This window comes from Glycine max, chromosome 6 (genome assembly GCF_000004515.6).
Source record: "Glycine max cultivar Williams 82 chromosome 6, Glycine_max_v4.0, whole genome shotgun sequence".
Classification (NCBI taxonomy): domain Eukaryota; kingdom Viridiplantae; phylum Streptophyta; class Magnoliopsida; order Fabales; family Fabaceae; genus Glycine; species Glycine max.
This window is the reverse complement of record NC_038242.2, coordinates 38,020,444-38,040,209: the sequence shown is the minus strand read 5'-3', so window position 1 is coordinate 38,040,209 and position 19,766 is coordinate 38,020,444. Positions and strand designations below refer to the sequence as shown.

The 19,766-nt window shown below is 33.6% G+C and overlaps 1 protein-coding gene, 2 non-coding genes and 1 pseudogene across 6 annotated transcripts; all 4 read left to right on the top strand.

Annotated features, from left to right (window-relative positions):
• Nucleotides 1-79: 79 nt before the first annotated feature.
• Nucleotides 80-8,445, top strand: LOC100787266 (protein SEMI-ROLLED LEAF 2). 4 transcript variants are annotated; one of them, XM_014773258.2, is made up of 17 exons: nucleotides 80-582; nucleotides 749-1,214; nucleotides 1,337-1,533; nucleotides 1,761-2,044; nucleotides 2,146-2,292; nucleotides 2,555-2,959; nucleotides 3,061-3,210; nucleotides 3,719-3,895; nucleotides 4,031-4,155; nucleotides 4,381-4,502; nucleotides 4,592-4,674; nucleotides 5,470-5,625; nucleotides 5,767-5,910; nucleotides 6,365-6,547; nucleotides 6,709-6,803; nucleotides 6,883-6,928; nucleotides 8,012-8,445. In XM_014773258.2, exons 3-15 carry the CDS (start codon nucleotides 1,386-1,388, stop codon nucleotides 6,724-6,726), a joined length of 2,142 nt encoding a protein of 713 aa, XP_014628744.2. In that variant the 5' UTR covers nucleotides 80-582; nucleotides 749-1,214; nucleotides 1,337-1,385; the 3' UTR covers nucleotides 6,727-6,803; nucleotides 6,883-6,928; nucleotides 8,012-8,445. The 4 variants fall into 4 exon arrangements, with proteins under 4 accessions (XP_014628744.2, XP_014628743.2, XP_014628746.2 ...); XM_014773257.2 differs by having other exon boundaries at nucleotides 6,883-6,980; XM_014773260.2 differs by lacking the exons at nucleotides 6,709-6,803; nucleotides 6,883-6,928; nucleotides 8,012-8,445 and having other exon boundaries at nucleotides 5,826-5,910; nucleotides 6,365-6,501.
• A 4,825-nt stretch (nucleotides 8,446-13,270) lies between these two features.
• Nucleotides 13,271-18,525, top strand: LOC100788290 (protein SEMI-ROLLED LEAF 2-like; annotated as a pseudogene).
• On the top strand, nucleotides 13,988-14,170 carry MIR2606A (microRNA MIR2606a). Its single transcript, NR_126679.2, has one exon. It is a non-coding gene; the product is annotated as a microRNA MIR2606a (primary transcript).
• MIR2606B (microRNA MIR2606b) lies at nucleotides 13,988-14,170 on the top strand. Its single transcript, NR_126703.3, has one exon. It is a non-coding gene; the product is annotated as a microRNA MIR2606b (primary transcript).
• Nucleotides 18,526-19,766: the final 1,241 nt, after the last annotated feature.

Genomic DNA, 19,766 nt, shown 5'->3' with positions numbered 1-19,766 from the left:
ATTGCATCCTTTAACAAGCCAAAGTCCTCCAGAAAGGTCAACTAACATCAAACCATAGTTTAAGCTCTTACATGGTGTAAATGGAATTCTGAATATCAATTGTTAGTGCTCATGACATAAATCCAATGTGGAATAAAGTATTGAATATAGATATTTAAAATACATTTTTTATATATCAACTATATAATTAACAGTATTAAGAATTTATGCAAAATCTCTTTGCTCACACTCAATCCACCTTTCTCCATCCCCTCATCAGGTCTTAAGGCCTTCATCGGAACTGAATAAAAAGGCTTTTTTGCTGCCTTTCAGGACCATTTTTCAGGTGCTGGGATGATTTAGAGAATTTGTCTTTTGTTATGTTTATGTGTGTTGCAAGTTCTGACACGGTTTGAATTTAAGTTCATCGAATTCTGATTGCTTTCCAATGTTTATTTTCACGTAAAATTTCATGGTTGCAGTGAGTTTTACTGTGGTTTCAGAGTCTTTTAGGAGTCAGGGCATTGTTTATTTGACTTCTTTTTCTCTTGGCAGGTTTGGTTTATAGCCGAATTTTCACATATTTTTGTAGATTTTGATGAGGTATGTTATAATATTAAAGATGCTCCCCATTGAAATCATTGTAGCCTTTTATTGAAGCTTCCTTACATATGCAATTGTAAATGGTTCCCCAACTTTGAATATTATTGTTGGACTAGGCATATCTCTGATAATACTGAGGTGAAAATATAATGAAATAATTTTTTAGATGGAAATATCTGGGAGTTCAAATCATCCAAGGTTTTGTGATGCTTTCATTTTCATGACTAATAAGTGATAACCTATTTGTCATGAAAGTTTGATGTTCGCACTAATGGGTAAGTAGGAATTAAACCCAACAAGCCTGTCGCTACAATTATACTATATTTTCTTGATCAATAAATGCTTTAAAATTTGCATAGTGAATTTGTTTTCTCTCTTCTGTCAGATATCATCACTAATTGGTTAATTCATTCAAAATTCAAAATGTAGATTGTTCGTGCCAGTTTAGATAACTATGAGTGGAGTAGACAAAATGAAGAAGCTGATGTCAGGGCAGAGGCACATCATAATTGGGTGGATGAGGTTATCCGGTGTGAAGGTCGGGGTGGTTCAGTTATTGGTAATGACAATCGCTCTAGTTGCTTGATCATCCAGCAACGACCAGAAATAAAGGGTCCTTCCCTTTTAACTAGGTATATGTTTTTCAAGAGTTAGTGTAGGCCATTTATTTGCTGTTTTATCTGTGTAATCAGTCTGTTACATGGCTTTTAATCACCATTTGGTCCCCCTTCTAATTTGTTTTTTATTATTATAGAGAAGAAATTGAAAAACCAGAAATATGGGCTCAGATATGTATTCAAAGAATGGTTGAATTAGCCAAGGAAAGCACAACTATGCGTCGTGTGCTGGATCCAATTTTTGTCTACTTTGATTCTAGACAACATTGGGCTCCTCAGAAAGGGTTAGCAATGATAATTTTATCAAGGATGGCCTACTTCATGGAGAACTCAGGTATTATTCTCTCTTACCACTTTCGGCTCAATTAATTTTCACAAATAAATCATCCAGTGGATGTATTGTCAAATTTCATGTTTTACTTTAAAGATGTGGATTTTCATGATCTTGAAAATTGAAACAGTCATGAGCTATGAATAATACTATACAAGGGTCTTTCGTGAAATCTTCAATTCGTGTTCCATAATCATGTTTTTCTTTCTTCTGGCCTTTTTTTTGTACAGGGAATCAGCGCTTAATTCTAGCTTCTGTGATACATCATCTGGACCACAAAAATGTCATGAATGATCCTCAACTTAAGACCTGTGTTATTCAGGTTGCCACATCTTTGGCTATGCAAATTAGATCTGAGAGTGGCTTGGCAGAGATTGGTTTTGTTGGTGTCCTTTGCAGACATCTTAGGAAAAGCCTTCAAGCCTCTAGTGAATTTGTTGGAGAGCAAGAATTGAACTTAAATATCTCACTTCAAAATTCCATTGACGATTGCTTACTAGAAATTGCCAATGGGGTAGGCTCATGAATGCAACCCTTGCTCCCAAAATTCTATCAATTGGGTCATTGCATTTGATCAACTACTAAACTACTTTTTCCCTTTTTTTGGTTGGCTAGGTAATTGATGCCCAGCCACTTTTTGACTTGATGGCGATAAACCTAGAAAATATTCCATCCGGTGTTGTTGGTAGAGCAACCATTGGATCTCTGATCATCCTTGCTCGTGCAGTCACTTTAGCATTAAGTCACTTACATTCACAGCAGGTGAGAGGAGCTTGCTGATCCAATATTGTTTAAAGCAAAATGTTTCTCTGCAAGCTGGATTATCTAGTAACATAGTTTACAAAATATGATTATATTGTCATCTATACTAAAAGTTTTACATGTTTGGGAGGATGAGGAGAGGCATTGTCTTGAACATAACTTTGAAATTTGAACAGGTGAACTGTTTTTCCATTTGCTTCTTTTGGGAATATTGGAATACTGAATACATCCATTTGATCATTTAATTTATGCTTTCGTGTAGGGATTTCCTGAAGCTCTTCTTGTGCAACTCCTAAAAGTAATGTTGCATTCAGATGAGGAGGCTCGTGTCGGAGCACACCTTATATTTTCCATTCTTCTTTTTCCAAGTTCCTTCCATACGAATGAGATTTCCTCTCTGCGGTCCAGGTATCTAGGTCAACACAACAAAAGGCATTCTCATGCTCCATCTGTGTCTGCATCTGCTTCAATTACAGCTTTACTTGAAAAGCTCCGCAGAAACAGAAACACCAAGGCAGAAAATCATGTGAATATTGTTCATGATCAAGAAAGGGATATTGTGGCAGAAGACTGGAAGCAGGGCTGTGGCTTAAAGAATTCTCCTAACTTTTACAAACTCACTTCTATCATTGATAAGGCTACAGGATCACCAAGTTTGACTGACACAGTATGTAATTGATTTGATTTCAGTCAATATATGTTTTGCTAATTGTAGTTATTCTTACTAAAATGTTATTTACTTAGTTTTGGTATTGAATGTGCTCTCAGGAGCCATATGTTATGAAACTAACTGAAGATCAAATGGCCCAGCTTCTTTCTGCCTTTTGGATTCAAGCCAATCTTCCTGATAATTTACCTTCAAATATTGAAGCTGTAGCTCATTCATTCATATTGACACTAATTGTCTTACGCATAAAGGTAGTACTTTATATGTATTTGTACTACTTCCTGTCTCTGTCATTTTTGTATCCCAGTAGTTTCATCTTTTTTGTATTTCTGCTTCTGGATAGATCCTGCATGGTAAATTGAGTGTTTGTAATGTTGTATCTTGAGTTCCCAGTAAAAGTTTATCTTCACTATAGAAAAACAGCAGTTTAGTGACATTAAGATTTACTGAATTATCAGTGACTTTGACTTTGTCAAACAATTTTGTCATAAGCAAGTTAGCAAACTATACAAATTTGTTGAACTTGTCATCTTAAATTATTTTTTCTTCAAATTTAGTCTGGTTCCATTTGTCTTATATTCACACTGACTGATTGCCCTACCTTATAGATTTCCATGCATTCTTATATTAAAATTGGGTAATGAAGAGGCAAAGAACTCCTTGATTTTGCATATCCTAAATATGTTTGTGCTTGTGTTTGTATGGATGAATTAATTAATGCATTTGTGATGTGTCATATTCTGATGGCAATTCAAAAAGGTTTCATCTTCTCGAATTACGGGATCTGTGGGTGTGAAGAAGGCATCAAAAGGAGATACCATTTTTTTTTATAATGCAAGAAATTCTCCAGGGCAGTATGATTTATCAAGAATTAATCATTTGCATAGTAGTTTTGTTCCTGAAGATGTTCCTGATGCTGCTTCCGAGAAAGATCTGGTAGGTTCCCCCCTCCCTGTTTGGTCTTGGGGTGACAGGGTAGGGGGAGATTGATCTGTTAGGATTTATAATATATTGATTTTAGTGTTCCTGTCCTGTATGATGCTGATACTGAAATCCATCTGTATATTCCAGGGTAACGAGTTTTTCAAGCAGAAAAAGTTTAAGGAAGCTAGAGACTGCTATTCAAGGAGCATTGCCTTATCACCAACAGCTGTAGCATATGCAAATAGGGCAATGGCCAATATCAAGCTCAGAAGGCAAGCTTATGTTTTGTTAATTTATTTTTAAAGAATTCTGGCTTACTCATCAAAATATTCACAAAATGGTGGATTTTATCATTAGTGGGATTTTAAATAAAAGAAAATAATTTTTTCCATTTACTGTCAGTTGTTATATGGTCTATCACCTGATTGATTCTCTTGAAGGGATCTTCTTTTTCTAAAGTTGATATGTTTTTTTCCTCACCTATTTTGTGTCACTAGATTCCAAGAGGCTGAGGATGACTGCACAGAGGCCTTAAATCTTGATGATCGTTACATAAAAGCATACTCACGAAGAGCAACAGCTAGAAAAGAACTTGGAAAAATTAAAGAATCAATGGACGGTGTGTTAATATCCAAGCAATATACTTGTCAATTATCCTAATATAAAAACATTCTGATTTGTTGACTCTCCCATTTGCTTAAATCGCAGATGCTGAATTTGCCTTGAGGTTGGAACCAAACAATCAAGAAATCAAGAAACAGTATGCTGATGCTAAGTCTTTCTATGAGAAAGTAAGCACATCAATATTTCCAGTGTTGCTATATGACTATCACAAAAAGGCATAATTTTAATAACTTACTATTTTCCATGAACAATACACTAAGGAGTGCCTATATCAGGTTGCATGGAATTATTAGGTTTGAACTTATGGTACATAACCAATAACCAATTTACATACTGGCACCTAAAGCAAACTAGCAAAGTAGATTAAATAGTGGTAGATGTAGCATAAAACCAAATGAATTGATGGCTTGAAGTAAGGTTCTATAATGTTAGGGCCTTTGATTTAGTAAAATCAGGACAGAGTAAAGAACTATGATGTTACTATGTTAGCAAGACTTCTTACCGAAAAGAAAATATTGCTGCTTGAAAATCTAAGAGTATTGATATAACTGTTTTCCTTGACTGACAAACCATTGATGGTGGTAAATTTTGAAGTCTGATGTTTGTGAGCAAATGTTATTGCCAGTTAATGTGGTCGGTACCAGACATTTGTATTGATAGACCTGCAGGATTAAAACTCTTTTTGGATGGGTCCAAGGAGTAGAAGACCTTACCAGTGTGTACCTGTAGACCTAAGACAACTAGAGCATTATTGTAACTAGGATGGAAACATGAAGGTAGCGAGGGGAAGTTAGTTATATAGAGAGAGTATAGATGAGAGACAATGCCATTTATTTATTGACCAAGCTTTGCAACACTATGCCATTTATTAACTATTATGGTTTTGTGTCTACTTTTCCCCCCACGTTCTCTGTTGCGTAGATTAATGTTTTTCTTTCTTTTTTAAAATCTCTGTTGTCCAGGATATTCTTCAGAAAGCATCAGGGGTTCTGAGAAGCACTGTACAGGGAACTCAAAAAGTGGGGAAGTCAGAGGAAAAAGTTAATGGAGACAGCATCCACCCCATTTCACATAGTACTCAAAAGTCTGGACTAGCTGAAGTTCATCATCATAAAAAGGTACAAAGAAGTAGAGTTTTAATTAATATCACATTTCAAGATATATTGTTATGTTTATGGTTGAGGGTATTGAATGCTAGTTTGTTTGGTGTTTTTCATGTAAATGTAGTCCACCCTAAAGTTTGGCTATGTTTTTGAAAGGATAATGAACGGAAAATACTTGTTAAAGAATCACTCTTAACAGAGGATGTTGATAGCAGAGAAATAAAAGCCAGAAGCAGGCCTCAATCACAAGGAGATGATGGCTCTAAGGGAGGTTTGAGTGCAAGCAACAGTTTGGAGCAGGTTAAATATCTTGAAATCCTTCCCTCTTTGTGAAGTAATCTGGTTCCAGTGCATATTTTAGTCCTGCTAGAAGCATTTTTTTTTTCGTATCTTAAAAAATGCAGAAGTATTTTTTATGTTCTTCATGAGTTCTTATTTAAATATGAATTATCCACATTATGTTCTTTTGGAGCTTTGTTAAAAACATCTCTGTATTTTTACTATTTTTTTTATTCTCAGTAAGTAGTAGAAATAAAATAAAATTTAGGGTTTTGGGGCTTTTAAATGATATATTTAAGCATTGTATACTTTCAATTGATATTTTGGTTTTACCTCTACAAATTTTTTGCAGGTATACTTACTTTTTTCTATTGTAGTTCTGCAATTTTTCATGTCAGTAATTGTGCATAACTGCATATTCCCATTTGTATTCCCATTTTACATGATTTTGTTCTCTCTCTTTTTTTTTTATCAGAGAAATCACAGAATTACCAAGCCAGAAATGAAAGCTTCTGTTGAACAGCTTGCTTCTCGCGCTGCTTCTAGAGCCATGTCTGAAGCTGCCAAAAACGTAACACCTCCAACTACAGCTTATCAGTTTGAGGTCTCCTGGAGAGCATTTTCAGGTGATCTTGCTCTGCAGGCTCGTCTATTAAAGGTGTACAACTTTTTTCGGTTCATTTTTAATTTGATTATATTGTCAATTTCTAGCATATTTGGTATTGATTAGAGCAAGAGATGCCATTTTATGCTTAAATTTCTGGTGTTCGGTGCTCTGCTTCATGTTATAATGAACAGCTTTTCTTTTTTGTATGTTAGGCTATATCTCCCCATTAATTGCCGAAAATATTCAAAAATGCCTTGTCTTCTACCATACTAATTGAGATCATCAAGTGTCTTGCATCTCTTTTCACGTAAGTAGTCATCTCCAAAAGTAAATATCATTTTATTGTTTGAGCTTTAATCATGATAGTGAATTTTCTCTTTTGGCAGTGAAGACATGGATCTGGTTGTCAGTTATTTGGAGCATTTGACCAAGGTACCAAGATTTGATGTGATTGTAATGTGCCTTTCATCAACAAATAAGGATGGTGCGTATTTTTTATAATAGTAAATTCTAAGTGTTTCTGTTGGCCATGCCTTTTGAAATGTCTTGAAAGTTTAAAGGTCTCAGAAGATAAACACATAAAGGTAGAAGAAAGAGGAAAGATAAGTAGGTAGGAGGAATAGGGGTCTCTAATTTAGAGAGCATGAGATGGTTAGAGAAGAAAGGGATGAAGATACAACATGTATAATACCTTTCCAGCAGGAAAAGGAAAAGGTTAACCCATTGAATTTGGTTACCACCACCATTGCATGTGGATTATATATAACCACTAAGTCTTTCTAGACCTTCTAAGCAGTAGAAAACTCTAACTTTAATCAGACAACTTATGATGGTTTATGACTAGGATAAGCCAAAAGTGGTTGTGTATATGCAATTATGCATGGATGACCATATACATTTCTTAGCCAGGTAGCAAAGTTTTAATATAAAAGCAACTATATTCTTGTAATATAGTCGATCCTTTTAACCTCTGTTCTCCTCCCTACAGCAAGAAAATGAAGATAAAATAAACGGAAGAAAGTGAAATTAGGGTCTCCGGTAGTGACGCACCCTAATTAATCATGCAGGTTTATTGTTATGACTTAAGCTCACAAAGAGGGCTTAGTCCAAAATCTAACCAAGAGTTTCACTGTTTCATGGCTTAAGTTACCACATTGAACTTCCTTATTTACTCAATGTGGGGACATATCATTTACCGTTAGGTGATTAGTGAATTTTGTGAGTGCAAATAAGTTACTACTTTTTCTTTTGTTAGTATCAAGAAGACTTTGATCTAGTTTCTAAAATCAAAGATGACACATGGATTTTTTTTGTAACCCTTAATGGAGGCTATTTAATGTTGGGTAGAACATCAACATGTCTTCATTTGATTTGGGAATTTGATGACAAGGATTTAAGAAACTTAATGTTTTGTCTTATTAGTATGTCCCTTGGTTGGTTGCGGAGTTGCTTAAAATCAAAATGAAAGGTTCCTTTACGGTGGTGCTATTTAAAGCTAATGGTTATCATTGCCAGGTTTGTCAATCTGATTGATAAGTTGGTTACATTTTGTGCGGACATACGCAAGATCTGGGATGAAGTGTTCAGCGGAGAGGCAACACCAATTGAGTATGCAGAGATTCTGGACAACCTTCAATCAAAGTTCGGCCTTGGACAGTGACATCTTCCCCTGTGTGTTTTAATGTTTTTTTTTCCTCGGTGGATCCTCTCCCTTGCGCAACTATCTTCACTTGTAAATTATTATTCTATTGAAATGTTTGAGCATTATTGACGGTCAACTTGATCCATCTTTAAGCGTTAGTTGATAATGAGGAAATGGGAGGAAAAAGAAAAACAAAAGGCTCATGTGTAGTGCTTGAGGCTGAGGGTCCAGTACGTTTTAATGGTTTTTTCCTTCAGAATTTGGGTCTTCTAAAATGAGGAAAAGTAAAGGAAGTAATTTTAGTTGATAATGAGAAAATCAACATTTTAATACATCTATAATGTATTTGCACATAATATCAACCTTTGATTTTGTTATCAGTCATACTTATTTTACTCTTTTAAAAGTGAGTTGCTTTGTTAAACCTGTTCCTTCATATGATTTCAAGCCATTTCGTCTCTTCTGATGGGATCTATGCACGGATTTAGAGGATGTTCAAGCTGTGGTTAATTAATTCACTTGAGAATTTGGATGACTTGGATGCTTGTGTTGCACGGACTGTGATGGATAGTGTAGAATTATAAAAATAGCTCGTCCCACTCATGAGCGAAGGACAGTTTTTCAAATTGTTGTCTTACGAGTGTGGGACCATTTGGGAGATGGAGTCATAAAACTTAGAAGGCCATGTTACAAGTGGCTGGTTTATTTTTCTTATTTTCTTCAAAATTATTTAATCTAGACTTCGTATTTGTTAGGTTACTTTGGGGCCCAATGTCTAAAGTCATTCGAGGCCCACAACCATCAATCCATGAAATTGTGAGTGATGAAATCATACCATATGGGTGTCAGTCAGGCTGTGGTGAGTAGATTCATGAAAAAGTAATCGGAACTAGGATCTCCTTGGACCCCATGGTAGTTTAAACAGATAGTCAACAAAAGCTTTTGAGCCTCCCCCTTGACCAATCAACTTTCTTCTTTGACATAGTTTAATTAAAAAAGAGTTTTATTTTTTTATTTGTAGGAATTGAATTCAAGTGTGAAAAAATTTATAATAACTCACCCAATACTCAATTAATTAAGCTAGACCTCTAGTTTAAAAAGAGTATTTTGTTTTCGTTTTAAAAAAAAGGGTTTGAAGTCAGAAAACCTGGTGAATGTGAACAGGTATGAATAACCTAAAAAATTAGTAACTTTTATTTTATTAATTCTTATATAAAATTTCGAAAATAAAATAAAGTGATGTTATTGTAATTAAAAGTAAAAAAAAATGAAAATAAAAAATAACTTATTGATTATGCTGCCCTTTAGATGATCAAAGAATTGGTAAAGAAATCAAGAATCGATCGAGTTTAGTGGAAAAAGGCAGCTTGGAATTTCCTATTTAACTAAATAGTTTTAAGATAAATTGACTTATTAACCATTTTTTTATCTTGCAGGGTATAAATATAACACTTTATGCTAATTTAAAATTCAATTAATTAATTTTATACTAAATTACTATTCAATAGATTATTGTTAAATACAGCCCAATTATAGTTAGATTAATAAATTATGATTCAGAATTTTTATCGGTTAAATGATTTGTTTCGTAATTTTTAAAACCTCAATTAAACAAGCATTATTAAAACATTCATTTTCCTTAAGCAACTCAACGCATGCTATGTGAAAGATTATTGTCGCATGTTATGTGGTACAATACTAATATTATCTTGAACTTTAATCATCTTATTTGTTTTGTATAATTATAAGATAAGAATATTTTTTCTCGGGTATGAAATGAATCACTTCCAAAAAGTTCATTACTCTAGTCCAAAATACTATTAATTCAGCATGGGCTCAACATGGTAATTATGTATTATGATTACTAATTAGTTCTGAATTTAATGAAATGACGGCTGCTAAAAAGTGTTGTGTACATAATTAATAAACTACTACCAGACAATGTAAAAGAATACTTTTCAATTAAAATATCTTTGTTGGATCAGCAATTATAGACATTAAATCAATTCAAGCATTAAATAGTGGGTTTTGTACTTATGGTCGTTTGATTGAAGAACATTGTGTTTTTTTTTTTTAATTGTGCACAATAAAGAGTTAGAGTACCGAGTCAATATCTCAAAGTTAAAATTCTCAATTCCTTAGACAGTATTCATAAATTTGCTTCATTGACAAAAATTAATAGGAATAAATAGTCTTTAATTCTGAAATCATTACCAGTCAAATTAATAGATTAAAAAAATCGTTTAATTGCAAATAAAATCATTCATAACATTCAAAATAGTAATAACAAATTAAAAAAGAAAAAAACTATTAAAGAGAAAAATAAATAATACTCAAATATTTGTGTAAAAAAGAAAAAAAAAACCTGCAATTATCTATGTAATAAAGACGGTAAAAAAGAGTAATTAAGCCAAAAAATAATAAGAAAATAATGTCATTACTTCACAATAATATTATATATAGAGTGGTTTTTTCAGAACCTAAAAAAGTAACAAATAACGTTTAAATGTCATTATTTTTTACAACTAAGTTTTCTTAAATGAAAATAATTACCCTAATATTTAAATATCACAGATAATATTTTTTAAAAAAATAAAAAAGTTAGAGGAACTGACGTCCCCTAACCCTATAAGTAAGTTCATCTGGATCATTGAGTAAGTCTTAAAAAAATTACAAGAACCATTAAGGATAACTTGTGAACTTCACATGACATAAATATATTTGTTTATATCTTGACATTATTTTGAGTCAAATTTAATTCAGTCGATTGGAATTTAATAATGACTTTTACTTTTGGTAATTTTTTGGTATATATATATATATATATATATATATATATATATATATATATATATATTATAAATATTGAAATATTTAGAATCAATCCATATAAAATTTTACGTATTTTTTTTTTGTCAAAAAATATAAATGTGTGTTATTTTGACTCGGAGTCAAATTAAAAAGATTCGATCATGTGTGAATGTTAAAATTTTTGTCACGTGTTAATTAGAACTTGATTTGTTAATCCACTGGCCTTGACGCGAAGAATTTGATCTTTCGAACTCAATTCCAAACCCAAAATATTATAGATTTATATTTTGTGAGGACAAAAGAATACTTGAAATTTCACGATAGATTTCAAACATTTTGATCTTTATTGGAAATAAAAATATATTTTAACTTTTTTTATTTTATAAATCCACAAATTTAATGATTCGATCCACTATTGTGATAGAAAGTATATATTTTTTTTTCATTATGTTTTTTTATTCATAGATTTGATAGAAAAAAATATACAAACTAATCCAACTCAAATAAATTTTTTATTTCGATTAAATAACAGATTTAATCAAATCTCATCTAATTCTATCCCTGTACACTCTACAGAAAAGAATGCATAGTCCATGTGCATCGTATTGTGGTCTCGTGTTACGCTTGTGGATGGCATCGCCGTTTTCCAAATAAGTCAATAAGTTCGGTGCTTGCCCTCATGGTCATGGCTGGTTGTAATAAAAAAAAAATACACATCACACAATTATTATAGTCGTAGAGGCATAAATTCAGCACCTAGGTAAATGCTTTTGTTTGGCCCTTTTCGGTTACTATATATTTATTTCCACGGCCGTATTGAAATCAGATTTTCCCCCTTAAGTCCCAACATTTCAAGTCATGTGGGCAGAACATTTTCCAAGCTCCAACAACATGTGCACTGATTATTTCTATATACACATAGATCCGTTGGCTGGCATCACCATTACTCGGTTCTATTTTCTAATCTTTGTAACAAAATGATTAAAAAGTAACACGATCTATTTAGTTAATGTCATTAAAATTATTCAAGATAATATCTAAATTCGTTTATCGACAAAAATAAATTTTTGTCTATCTTTATTTATTTTTTATCGAATTTCAAACTAGTTAGTATTTCTTTCCTTGATGAAAAGAGGGTTAAGAATAGTATTATAAAAAATTGGTTTGGGTCGACCTAATTAAGATCCGGTGATCTCATCGGACTAATGTTATTGGACTATTTATGTATCTGACTAGAGATGACCTCAATTTTGAGAGAATCCAACAACATTGATTGTTATTTTAGATTTTAAAATATGGATGAATTTTTTTAATCAAATAATATTAATTAATATTTATATATAATAAATATATATATAATTTTAATTTTTTTAATACATACCAAATCAATTATTAACCTACCACTTAAACCATTAACCAAATACCTCAATCAGATAAATTGGCGGACCAATTTTCATAACATTCGTAAAGACATAAAAAAATGTCATTAAAATGTTAGTCAACAAATTAATCAATAAAAACCATTAAAAGTTACCCATAAATAAAATTGTTACTACTTGTTAGTTCTTAATGAATAAAATATTTGTTAGCATTTGACCATTTGTGATAACTATTAATTACAGATATTTCAATGAGTCTTTGTGTTAAATTATATTATAATTACACCGCATTGATGAGGATTTGTCAGTAATTATAGATATTTCAATTAAATAACTTTGCGCGTGTTGTCCACTTACCATGGCACTAACATTCCTAGAAATGGTAACCCCCAAGGAGAGTTCAAAATAAAGTTTCATTATTCACCAGTAGTACTGAAAAAAAATTGTAACATTAGTTTCCACAAGCGTGCAGTGGGAGTTTTTCAAAAAAAATTTCTAACAACGATCAAAATTTCAGTTGTTATGTTTATGTGTGTTGCAAGTTCTGACACGGTTTGAAACGGCAATGGCATAGGTACACTTTTTACAGCCAAAGAAAAAAAAGGAAAAGGAAAATGAATTTGTGTTCCACCTGACACAATCACGTGATCTCCCTCATCCAACAACATAGTCTCACCTTGTCTTGAGTTTTGACTCACGCGCCATCTTAGTTTTGTTTTGTGTTCCTTTTGCTGTTATTCGCTGTCGTTGATTGTTACTATTCACACACTTGCCCTCACTCACTGTGTGTAAGGCTTCACCTTCCCCTCCCAGATCTTCTTCCATAGGTGCAAGGTGTTATTCTCATCTTTCTTCTCTTTCACTTTGTTTTTTTTTTTGGTTTCTCTCTTCTCTAGAATTATTGATGTCTGTTTCTCACCTTTGATTCTGGCTGTTAATTGTTATCACTAGGAAATTTTTTGGTGTGGTTGGTTTCTTTCTTTACAGTGTGTGTGTGTGGTTGATTCTGCTTTGTTTATTCCTTTCTTGGTGGTTTGGTTTTCTCTTGTTTGTGTTTTTCATTTTGAAATTTGAAAAGCTGGACATGTTTGTATTGTAGCTGTTTATTGTATGAATGTTTTCGGTTTCAATGTGCTTTCATTTTGGCTTTCGGTTGTTACTGGCTCTTTCTTTTTTGGTTGAGTAATTATTAGGGCTTTTGTTTTTTTGCTGGTTGATTTTGGGTTTTTTGTTTGGATATTTTAGCTTGGTTTGTTCTGAATTTGGCCACATTTTGCTCTGGTTCTTGGAATTGCAGGAAATGGGTGTCATCTCTCGGAAGATCTTCCCAGCATGTGGGAACATGTGTGTTTGCTGTCCAGCTTTGAGGTCAAGATCACGCCAGCCAGTCAAACGATACAGAAAACTGCTTGCTGATATATTCCCTAAGTCCCCTGTACGTGTTTTGTGGCTCTTTTTCCTTGATAATTGAAATAGTAATCTCATTGAACTCTTTTCTCCAGTATGACCTCATAGGAAACAAATTTTTCGTGGAATCTAGTATTTATAGTGCCATTATATCCCCACTGGAAGTAGAAAAATATTTTTTCTCTTTTGCTAAGCGAACAATTTGAAACTTCTTGTGTCTTCTGTGCATTGCTGTGGGCTTATTATTTGGTCAAAGCTTATATACAGTTCCTTAGGTTCTTTGGTGCTCTTCTTCATCAATTAGAATCGAAGTTTCACCTCAATAATCTCTTAATAAAGGTTTGCATTAAAGATCAACATAAATTACCGAGTTGAAATTCCAATTTTGATTGAAGAATAGCACCAAAAGCACTTAAGGAACGGTATCTAAGTTTCGTCCTTATTGTTTTCAGTTATTCCTTGTTCTCAATGGAAAGAAAATTTTTATGCTTGATTATATGGCAATATCTTTTCACTTTACCCTCATTTGTACATGAAGTAGAACCCTAGGCCCAGTTTTCATGTTTTAATTTATTCTTCTCAGGATGAGTCTCCAAGTGAAAGGAAGATTACCAAATTATGTGAATATGCTGCAAAAAACCCTTTCCGGATTCCAAAGGTATTTTATTATTTTATTTTGCATGTGTATTGGTAATTTCTTCTTTAAACAAAGAAGAGGAAATCAGATATGCTTGAATTAGTTGTATCCATTGATGAAGTTCACTATTTCTGCTCTTTCTGCTAGATAGCAAAATATCTTGAAGAAAGGTGCTACAAAGAACTCAGATATGAGCACATCAAACTGGTCAATATCATAGCAGAATCCTTCAACAAGTTGCTTTCCATTTGTAAGGTGCAGATGTAAGTTTCTCATGATTAATTAGCATATGTTTCCATGTTCTGTTGGTGGTGCACTGGAATCAAACAATTGATATGTTTTGGATTCTTTCCATTATTTCTTTATGATAATGTATTGATCTCCACTGGCTAGTTTTTATGTGATTCATCTTCTAAGTTTTTTATCTGCCTCTTGCATATTCCAGAGCGTATTTTGCTGTTGATGTGCTTAATGTAATTTTGGAGCTCTTGAGCTATTCTAAGGATGAGACCATTCAGACACTTGGTTGCCAGTGCTTATCAAAGTTCATCTACTGTCAGGTGAATTATACAATCCAAAAACCCTAAGATACCTATTGGCTGCTTGCATTTGTGGCTTATGCATGATTGTAATTGAGTTAGATCAATATTCTCTTGGATTTTTGTACTTGGGAACAGAAAAAAACTGCAGACAATGTCTCTGTATACAACCAAAATTGAGTTTATATACTAGTATTCTAGTAATTTTCAAAAGAGAGTTGTTTGATAATTGTTAAGATGTCACACGTTGGTTAGTAATATGGTTGGAATACTCCTAATAAGACTTAGTCAGTCCTGTTCCCTTTAGCTAATTTTTGGGAGTGAGTTAAGCTCAACCCCCATGTCTAATATGGTATCTAAATCTATTCAGTCTTAATGTTGGGTGCTCTAGATGTCCAATCTTGGGTTAGGGGGTGTATTAAGATGTCAATTGAGCTAGCTTTTGCAAGTGAGTTAGGTCTGGTCTGTTTTTAATAATAACTATAGGTCCTTCCTTGGGTGAAATTCAGCCTTTCAAAAATGATTTATTGATTGGTTTTCCTCCTCCTACTTTCTTTGAACCTATAAATTAGCTGATGTCAATTTGCCATGCATATTCATTCTATTGACATCATGAAAAAAAAACAGATGGATGCTACTTATACTCATAACATTGAAAAGTTGGTGCCGAAAGTGTGCATGCTATCACGGGAACATGGTGAAGCATGTGAAAAGCGCTGCTTGAGGGCATCAAGCTTGCAATGCCTTTCAGCAATGGTAATTGGTGCCTCATTTTGATATCCATTGTGCTTATGATGTTTTGCATTTATGTTCATCGTGTTCTGATTGCTTTCCAATGTTTATTTTCACGTAAAATTTCATGGTTGCAGTGAGTTTTACTGTTGTTTCAGAGTCTTTTAGGAGTCAGGGCATTGTTTATTTGACTTCTTTTTCTCTTGGCAGGTTTGGTTTATGGCCGAATTTTCACATATTTTTGTAGATTTTGATGAGGTATGTTATAAAATTAAAGATGCTCCCCATTGAAATCATTGTAGCCTTTTATTGAAGCTTCCTTACATATGCAATTGTAAATGGTTCCCCAACTTTGAATCATTATTGTTGGACTAGGCATATCTCTGATAATACTGAGGTGAAAATATAATGAAATAACTTTTTAGATGGAAATATCTGGGAATTCAAATCATCCAAGGTTTTGTGATGCTTTCATTTTCATGACTAATAAGTGATAACCTATTTGTCATGAAAGTTTGATGTTTGCACTAATGGGTAAGTAGGAATTAAACCCAACACGCCTGTCGCTACAATTATACTATATTTTCTTTGATCAGTAAATGCTTTAAAATTTGCATAGCGAATTTGTTTTCTCTCTTCTGTCAGATATCATCACTAATTGGTTAATTCATTCAAAATGTAGATTGTTCGTGCCACTTTAGATAACTATGAGTGGAGTAGACAAAATGAAGAAGCTGATGTCAGGGCAGAGGCACATCATAATTGGGTGGATGAGGTTATCCGGTGTGAAGGTCGGGGTGGTTCAGTTATTGGTAATGACAATCGCTCTAGTTGCTTGATCATCCAGCCACGACCAGAAATAAAGGGTCCTTCCCTTTTAACTGGGTATATGTTTTTCAAGAGTTAGTGTAGGCCATTTATTTGCTGTTTTATCTGTGTAATCAGTCTGTTACATGGCTTTTAATCACCATTTGGTCCCCTTTTAATTTGTTTTTTATTATTATAGAGAAGAAATTGAAAAACCAGAAATATGGGCTCAGATATGTATTCAAAGAATGGTTGAATTAGCCAAGGAAAGCACAACTATGCGTCGTGTGCTGGATCCAATGTTTGTCTACTTTGATTCTAGACAACATTGGGCTGCTCAGAAAGGGTTAGCAATGATAATTTTATCAAGGATGGCCTACTTCATGGAGAACTCTGGTATTATTCTCTCTTACCACTTTTGTCTCAATTAATTTTCACAAATAAATCATCCAGTGGATGTATTGTCAAATTCCATGTTTACTTTAAAGATGTGGATTTCATGATCTTGAAAATTGAAACAGTCATGAGCTATGAATAATACTATAATAATACTATACAAGGGTCTTTCGTGAAATCTTCAATTTGTGTTCCATAATCATGTTTTTCTTTCTTCTGGCCTTTTTTTTGTACAGGGAATCAGCGCTTAATTCTAGCTTCTGTGATACATCATCTGGACCACAAAAATGTCATGAATGATCCTCAACTTAAGACCTGTGTTATTCAGGTTGCCACATCTTTGGCTATGCAAATTAGATCTGAGAGTGGCTTGGCAGAGATTGGTTTTGTTGGTGTCCTTTGCAGACATCTTAGGAAAAGCCTTCAAGCCTCTAGTGAATTTGGTGGAGAGCAAGAATTGAACTTAAATATCTCACTTAAAAATTCCATTGACGATTGCTTACTATAAATTGCCAATGGGGTAGGCTCATGAATGCAACCCTTGCTCCCAAAATTCTATCAATTGGGTCATTGCATTTGATCAACTACTAAACTACTTTTTCCCTTTTTTTGGTTGGCTAGGTAATTGATGCCCAGCCACTTTTTGACTTGATGGCGATAAACCTAGAAAATATTCCATCCGGTGTTGTTGGTAGAGCAACCATTGGATCTCTGATCATCCTTGCTCGTGCAGTCACTTTAGCATTAAGTCACTTACATTCACAGCAGGTGAGAGGAGCTTGTTGATCCAATATTGTTTAAAGCAAAATGTTTCTCTGCAAGCTGGATTATCTAGTAACATAGTTTACAAAATATGATTATATTGTCATCTATACTAAAAGTTTTACATGTTTGGGAGGATGAGGAGAGGCATTGTCTTGAACATAACTTTGAAATTTGAACAGATGAACTGTTTTTCCATTTTCTTCTTTTGGGAATATTGGAATACTGAATACATCCATTTGATCATTTTATTTATGCTTTGGTGTAGGGATTTCCTGAAGCTCTTCTTGTGCAACTCCTAAAAGTAATGTTGCATTCAGATGTGGAGGCTCGTGTCGGAGCACACCTTATATTTTCCATTCTTCTTTTTCCAAGTTCCTTCCATACGAATGAGATTTCCTCTCTGCGGTCCAGATATGTAGGTCAACACAACAAAAGGCATTCTCATGCTCCATCTGTGTCTGCATCTGCTTCAATTACAGCTTTACTTGAAAAGCTCCGCAGAAACAGAAACACCAAGGCAGAAAATCATGTGAATATTGTTCATGATCAAGAAAGGGATATTGTGGCAGAAGACTGGAAGCAGGGCTGTGGCTTAAAGAATTCTCCTAACTTTTACAAACTCACTTCTATCATTGATAAGGCTACAGGATCACCAAGTTTGACTGACACAGTAAGTAATTGATTTGATTTCAGTCAATATATGTTTTGCTAATTGTAGTTATTCTTACTAAAATGTTATTTACTTAGTTTTGGTATTGAATGTGCTCTCAGGAACCATATGTTATGAAACTAACTGAAGATCAAATGGCCCAGCTGCTTTCTGCCTTTTGGATTCAAGCCAATCTTCCTGATAATTTACCTTCAATTGATTATGCAGGATTTTCCCTCAAATTCAGCAGGTGAAGATGACACAATCAGTGAAGCATCTGTCTCTGACCTTTCTCGATTTATTCCAAAGATGCCTCTATCACCTTCGGCACCTCATGTTATCAGCATTGGACAACTTATGGAATCGGTACATTATCTGTCTTGCATGTGTGTATGATAAGGCATTTGTGTAATCTTGCCTTTCTCCCCAATTTGGATGAAAGGAGAGAGGGGCAAGCATTTTGAATTAAAAAGACAAATATATCATTGATGGTAACATATAATGTTTGCATATTTATTTAAGGGTGTTTGTATCATTTTACAAATATACTTTTTTCTTTCCTCTCATTTTCTATCCCATCAAATAAGGGGGAAATATTTTCTTTTCTTCTACTTTCCCTTGTGAACCAAATATATAGTGTGTTTGAAATAAATTCATAATTAAAAAAGTCAATTAACTTTTCATGGTGAAGGTGAGACAACAATTTTTCATGGTTTCACCATCATTTTTGTAGTGTAGAATCAATTATGTGTGTTGTCCAAACACACTAAGTGTATGTTTGGGATGAGGCGAGTTTAAGTGAAATGCTTAAAGCTAATTTCCCAGTCTTTTTTTCGTGCCTATTTTTCCAAGCAATGTAAATGGTGTTGGAATGCAAAATGCATACATTTCATTTTTATTCATGATTACTGTTCTACAAGCTCAACAGCCTATACACTGTTTGTAGGCATTAGAGGTAGCTGGTCAAGTGGCAGGAACAGCTATCTCCACTTCGCCCCTTCCGTACAACACCATGGCTAGCCAGTGTGAATCACTCGGTACATGTGCAAGGAAAAAGCTTTCAAATTGGCTGGCCTTTGAGAATCATTACAGCCAAGCACTTGATGATAAATCGTTTTTGGCAATTGCTGATATTAGGAACTCAGCACCTGAGAAGGTTTGATGTGCCCTTATTTGTCATTATTACAGTTATTTTAGAGACAGAAGTGTCCTAAAGGAATCAAAAGTGATTTTTTTTATTATTATTAGAAATGTCTCAGTACACTCCCATAATTTCCAATGCAATCCTATACAATTTTCGATAAAAACTTTCTATTTATTGATTTCTTAACCATGTTTTAAGGACACTAGTTAGCAAGACTCTTCAGAATTTACCGAGGTATGTTCTAAAATAAATCCAACTCTTTAAATACAATGCTGGTATTATTATGGAGATATAAGGTTGACTCAGGGAGGGGGAGAGGTCACGGGTTTGAATTCCCTCAGTTGACATTTCTAATAAAATTA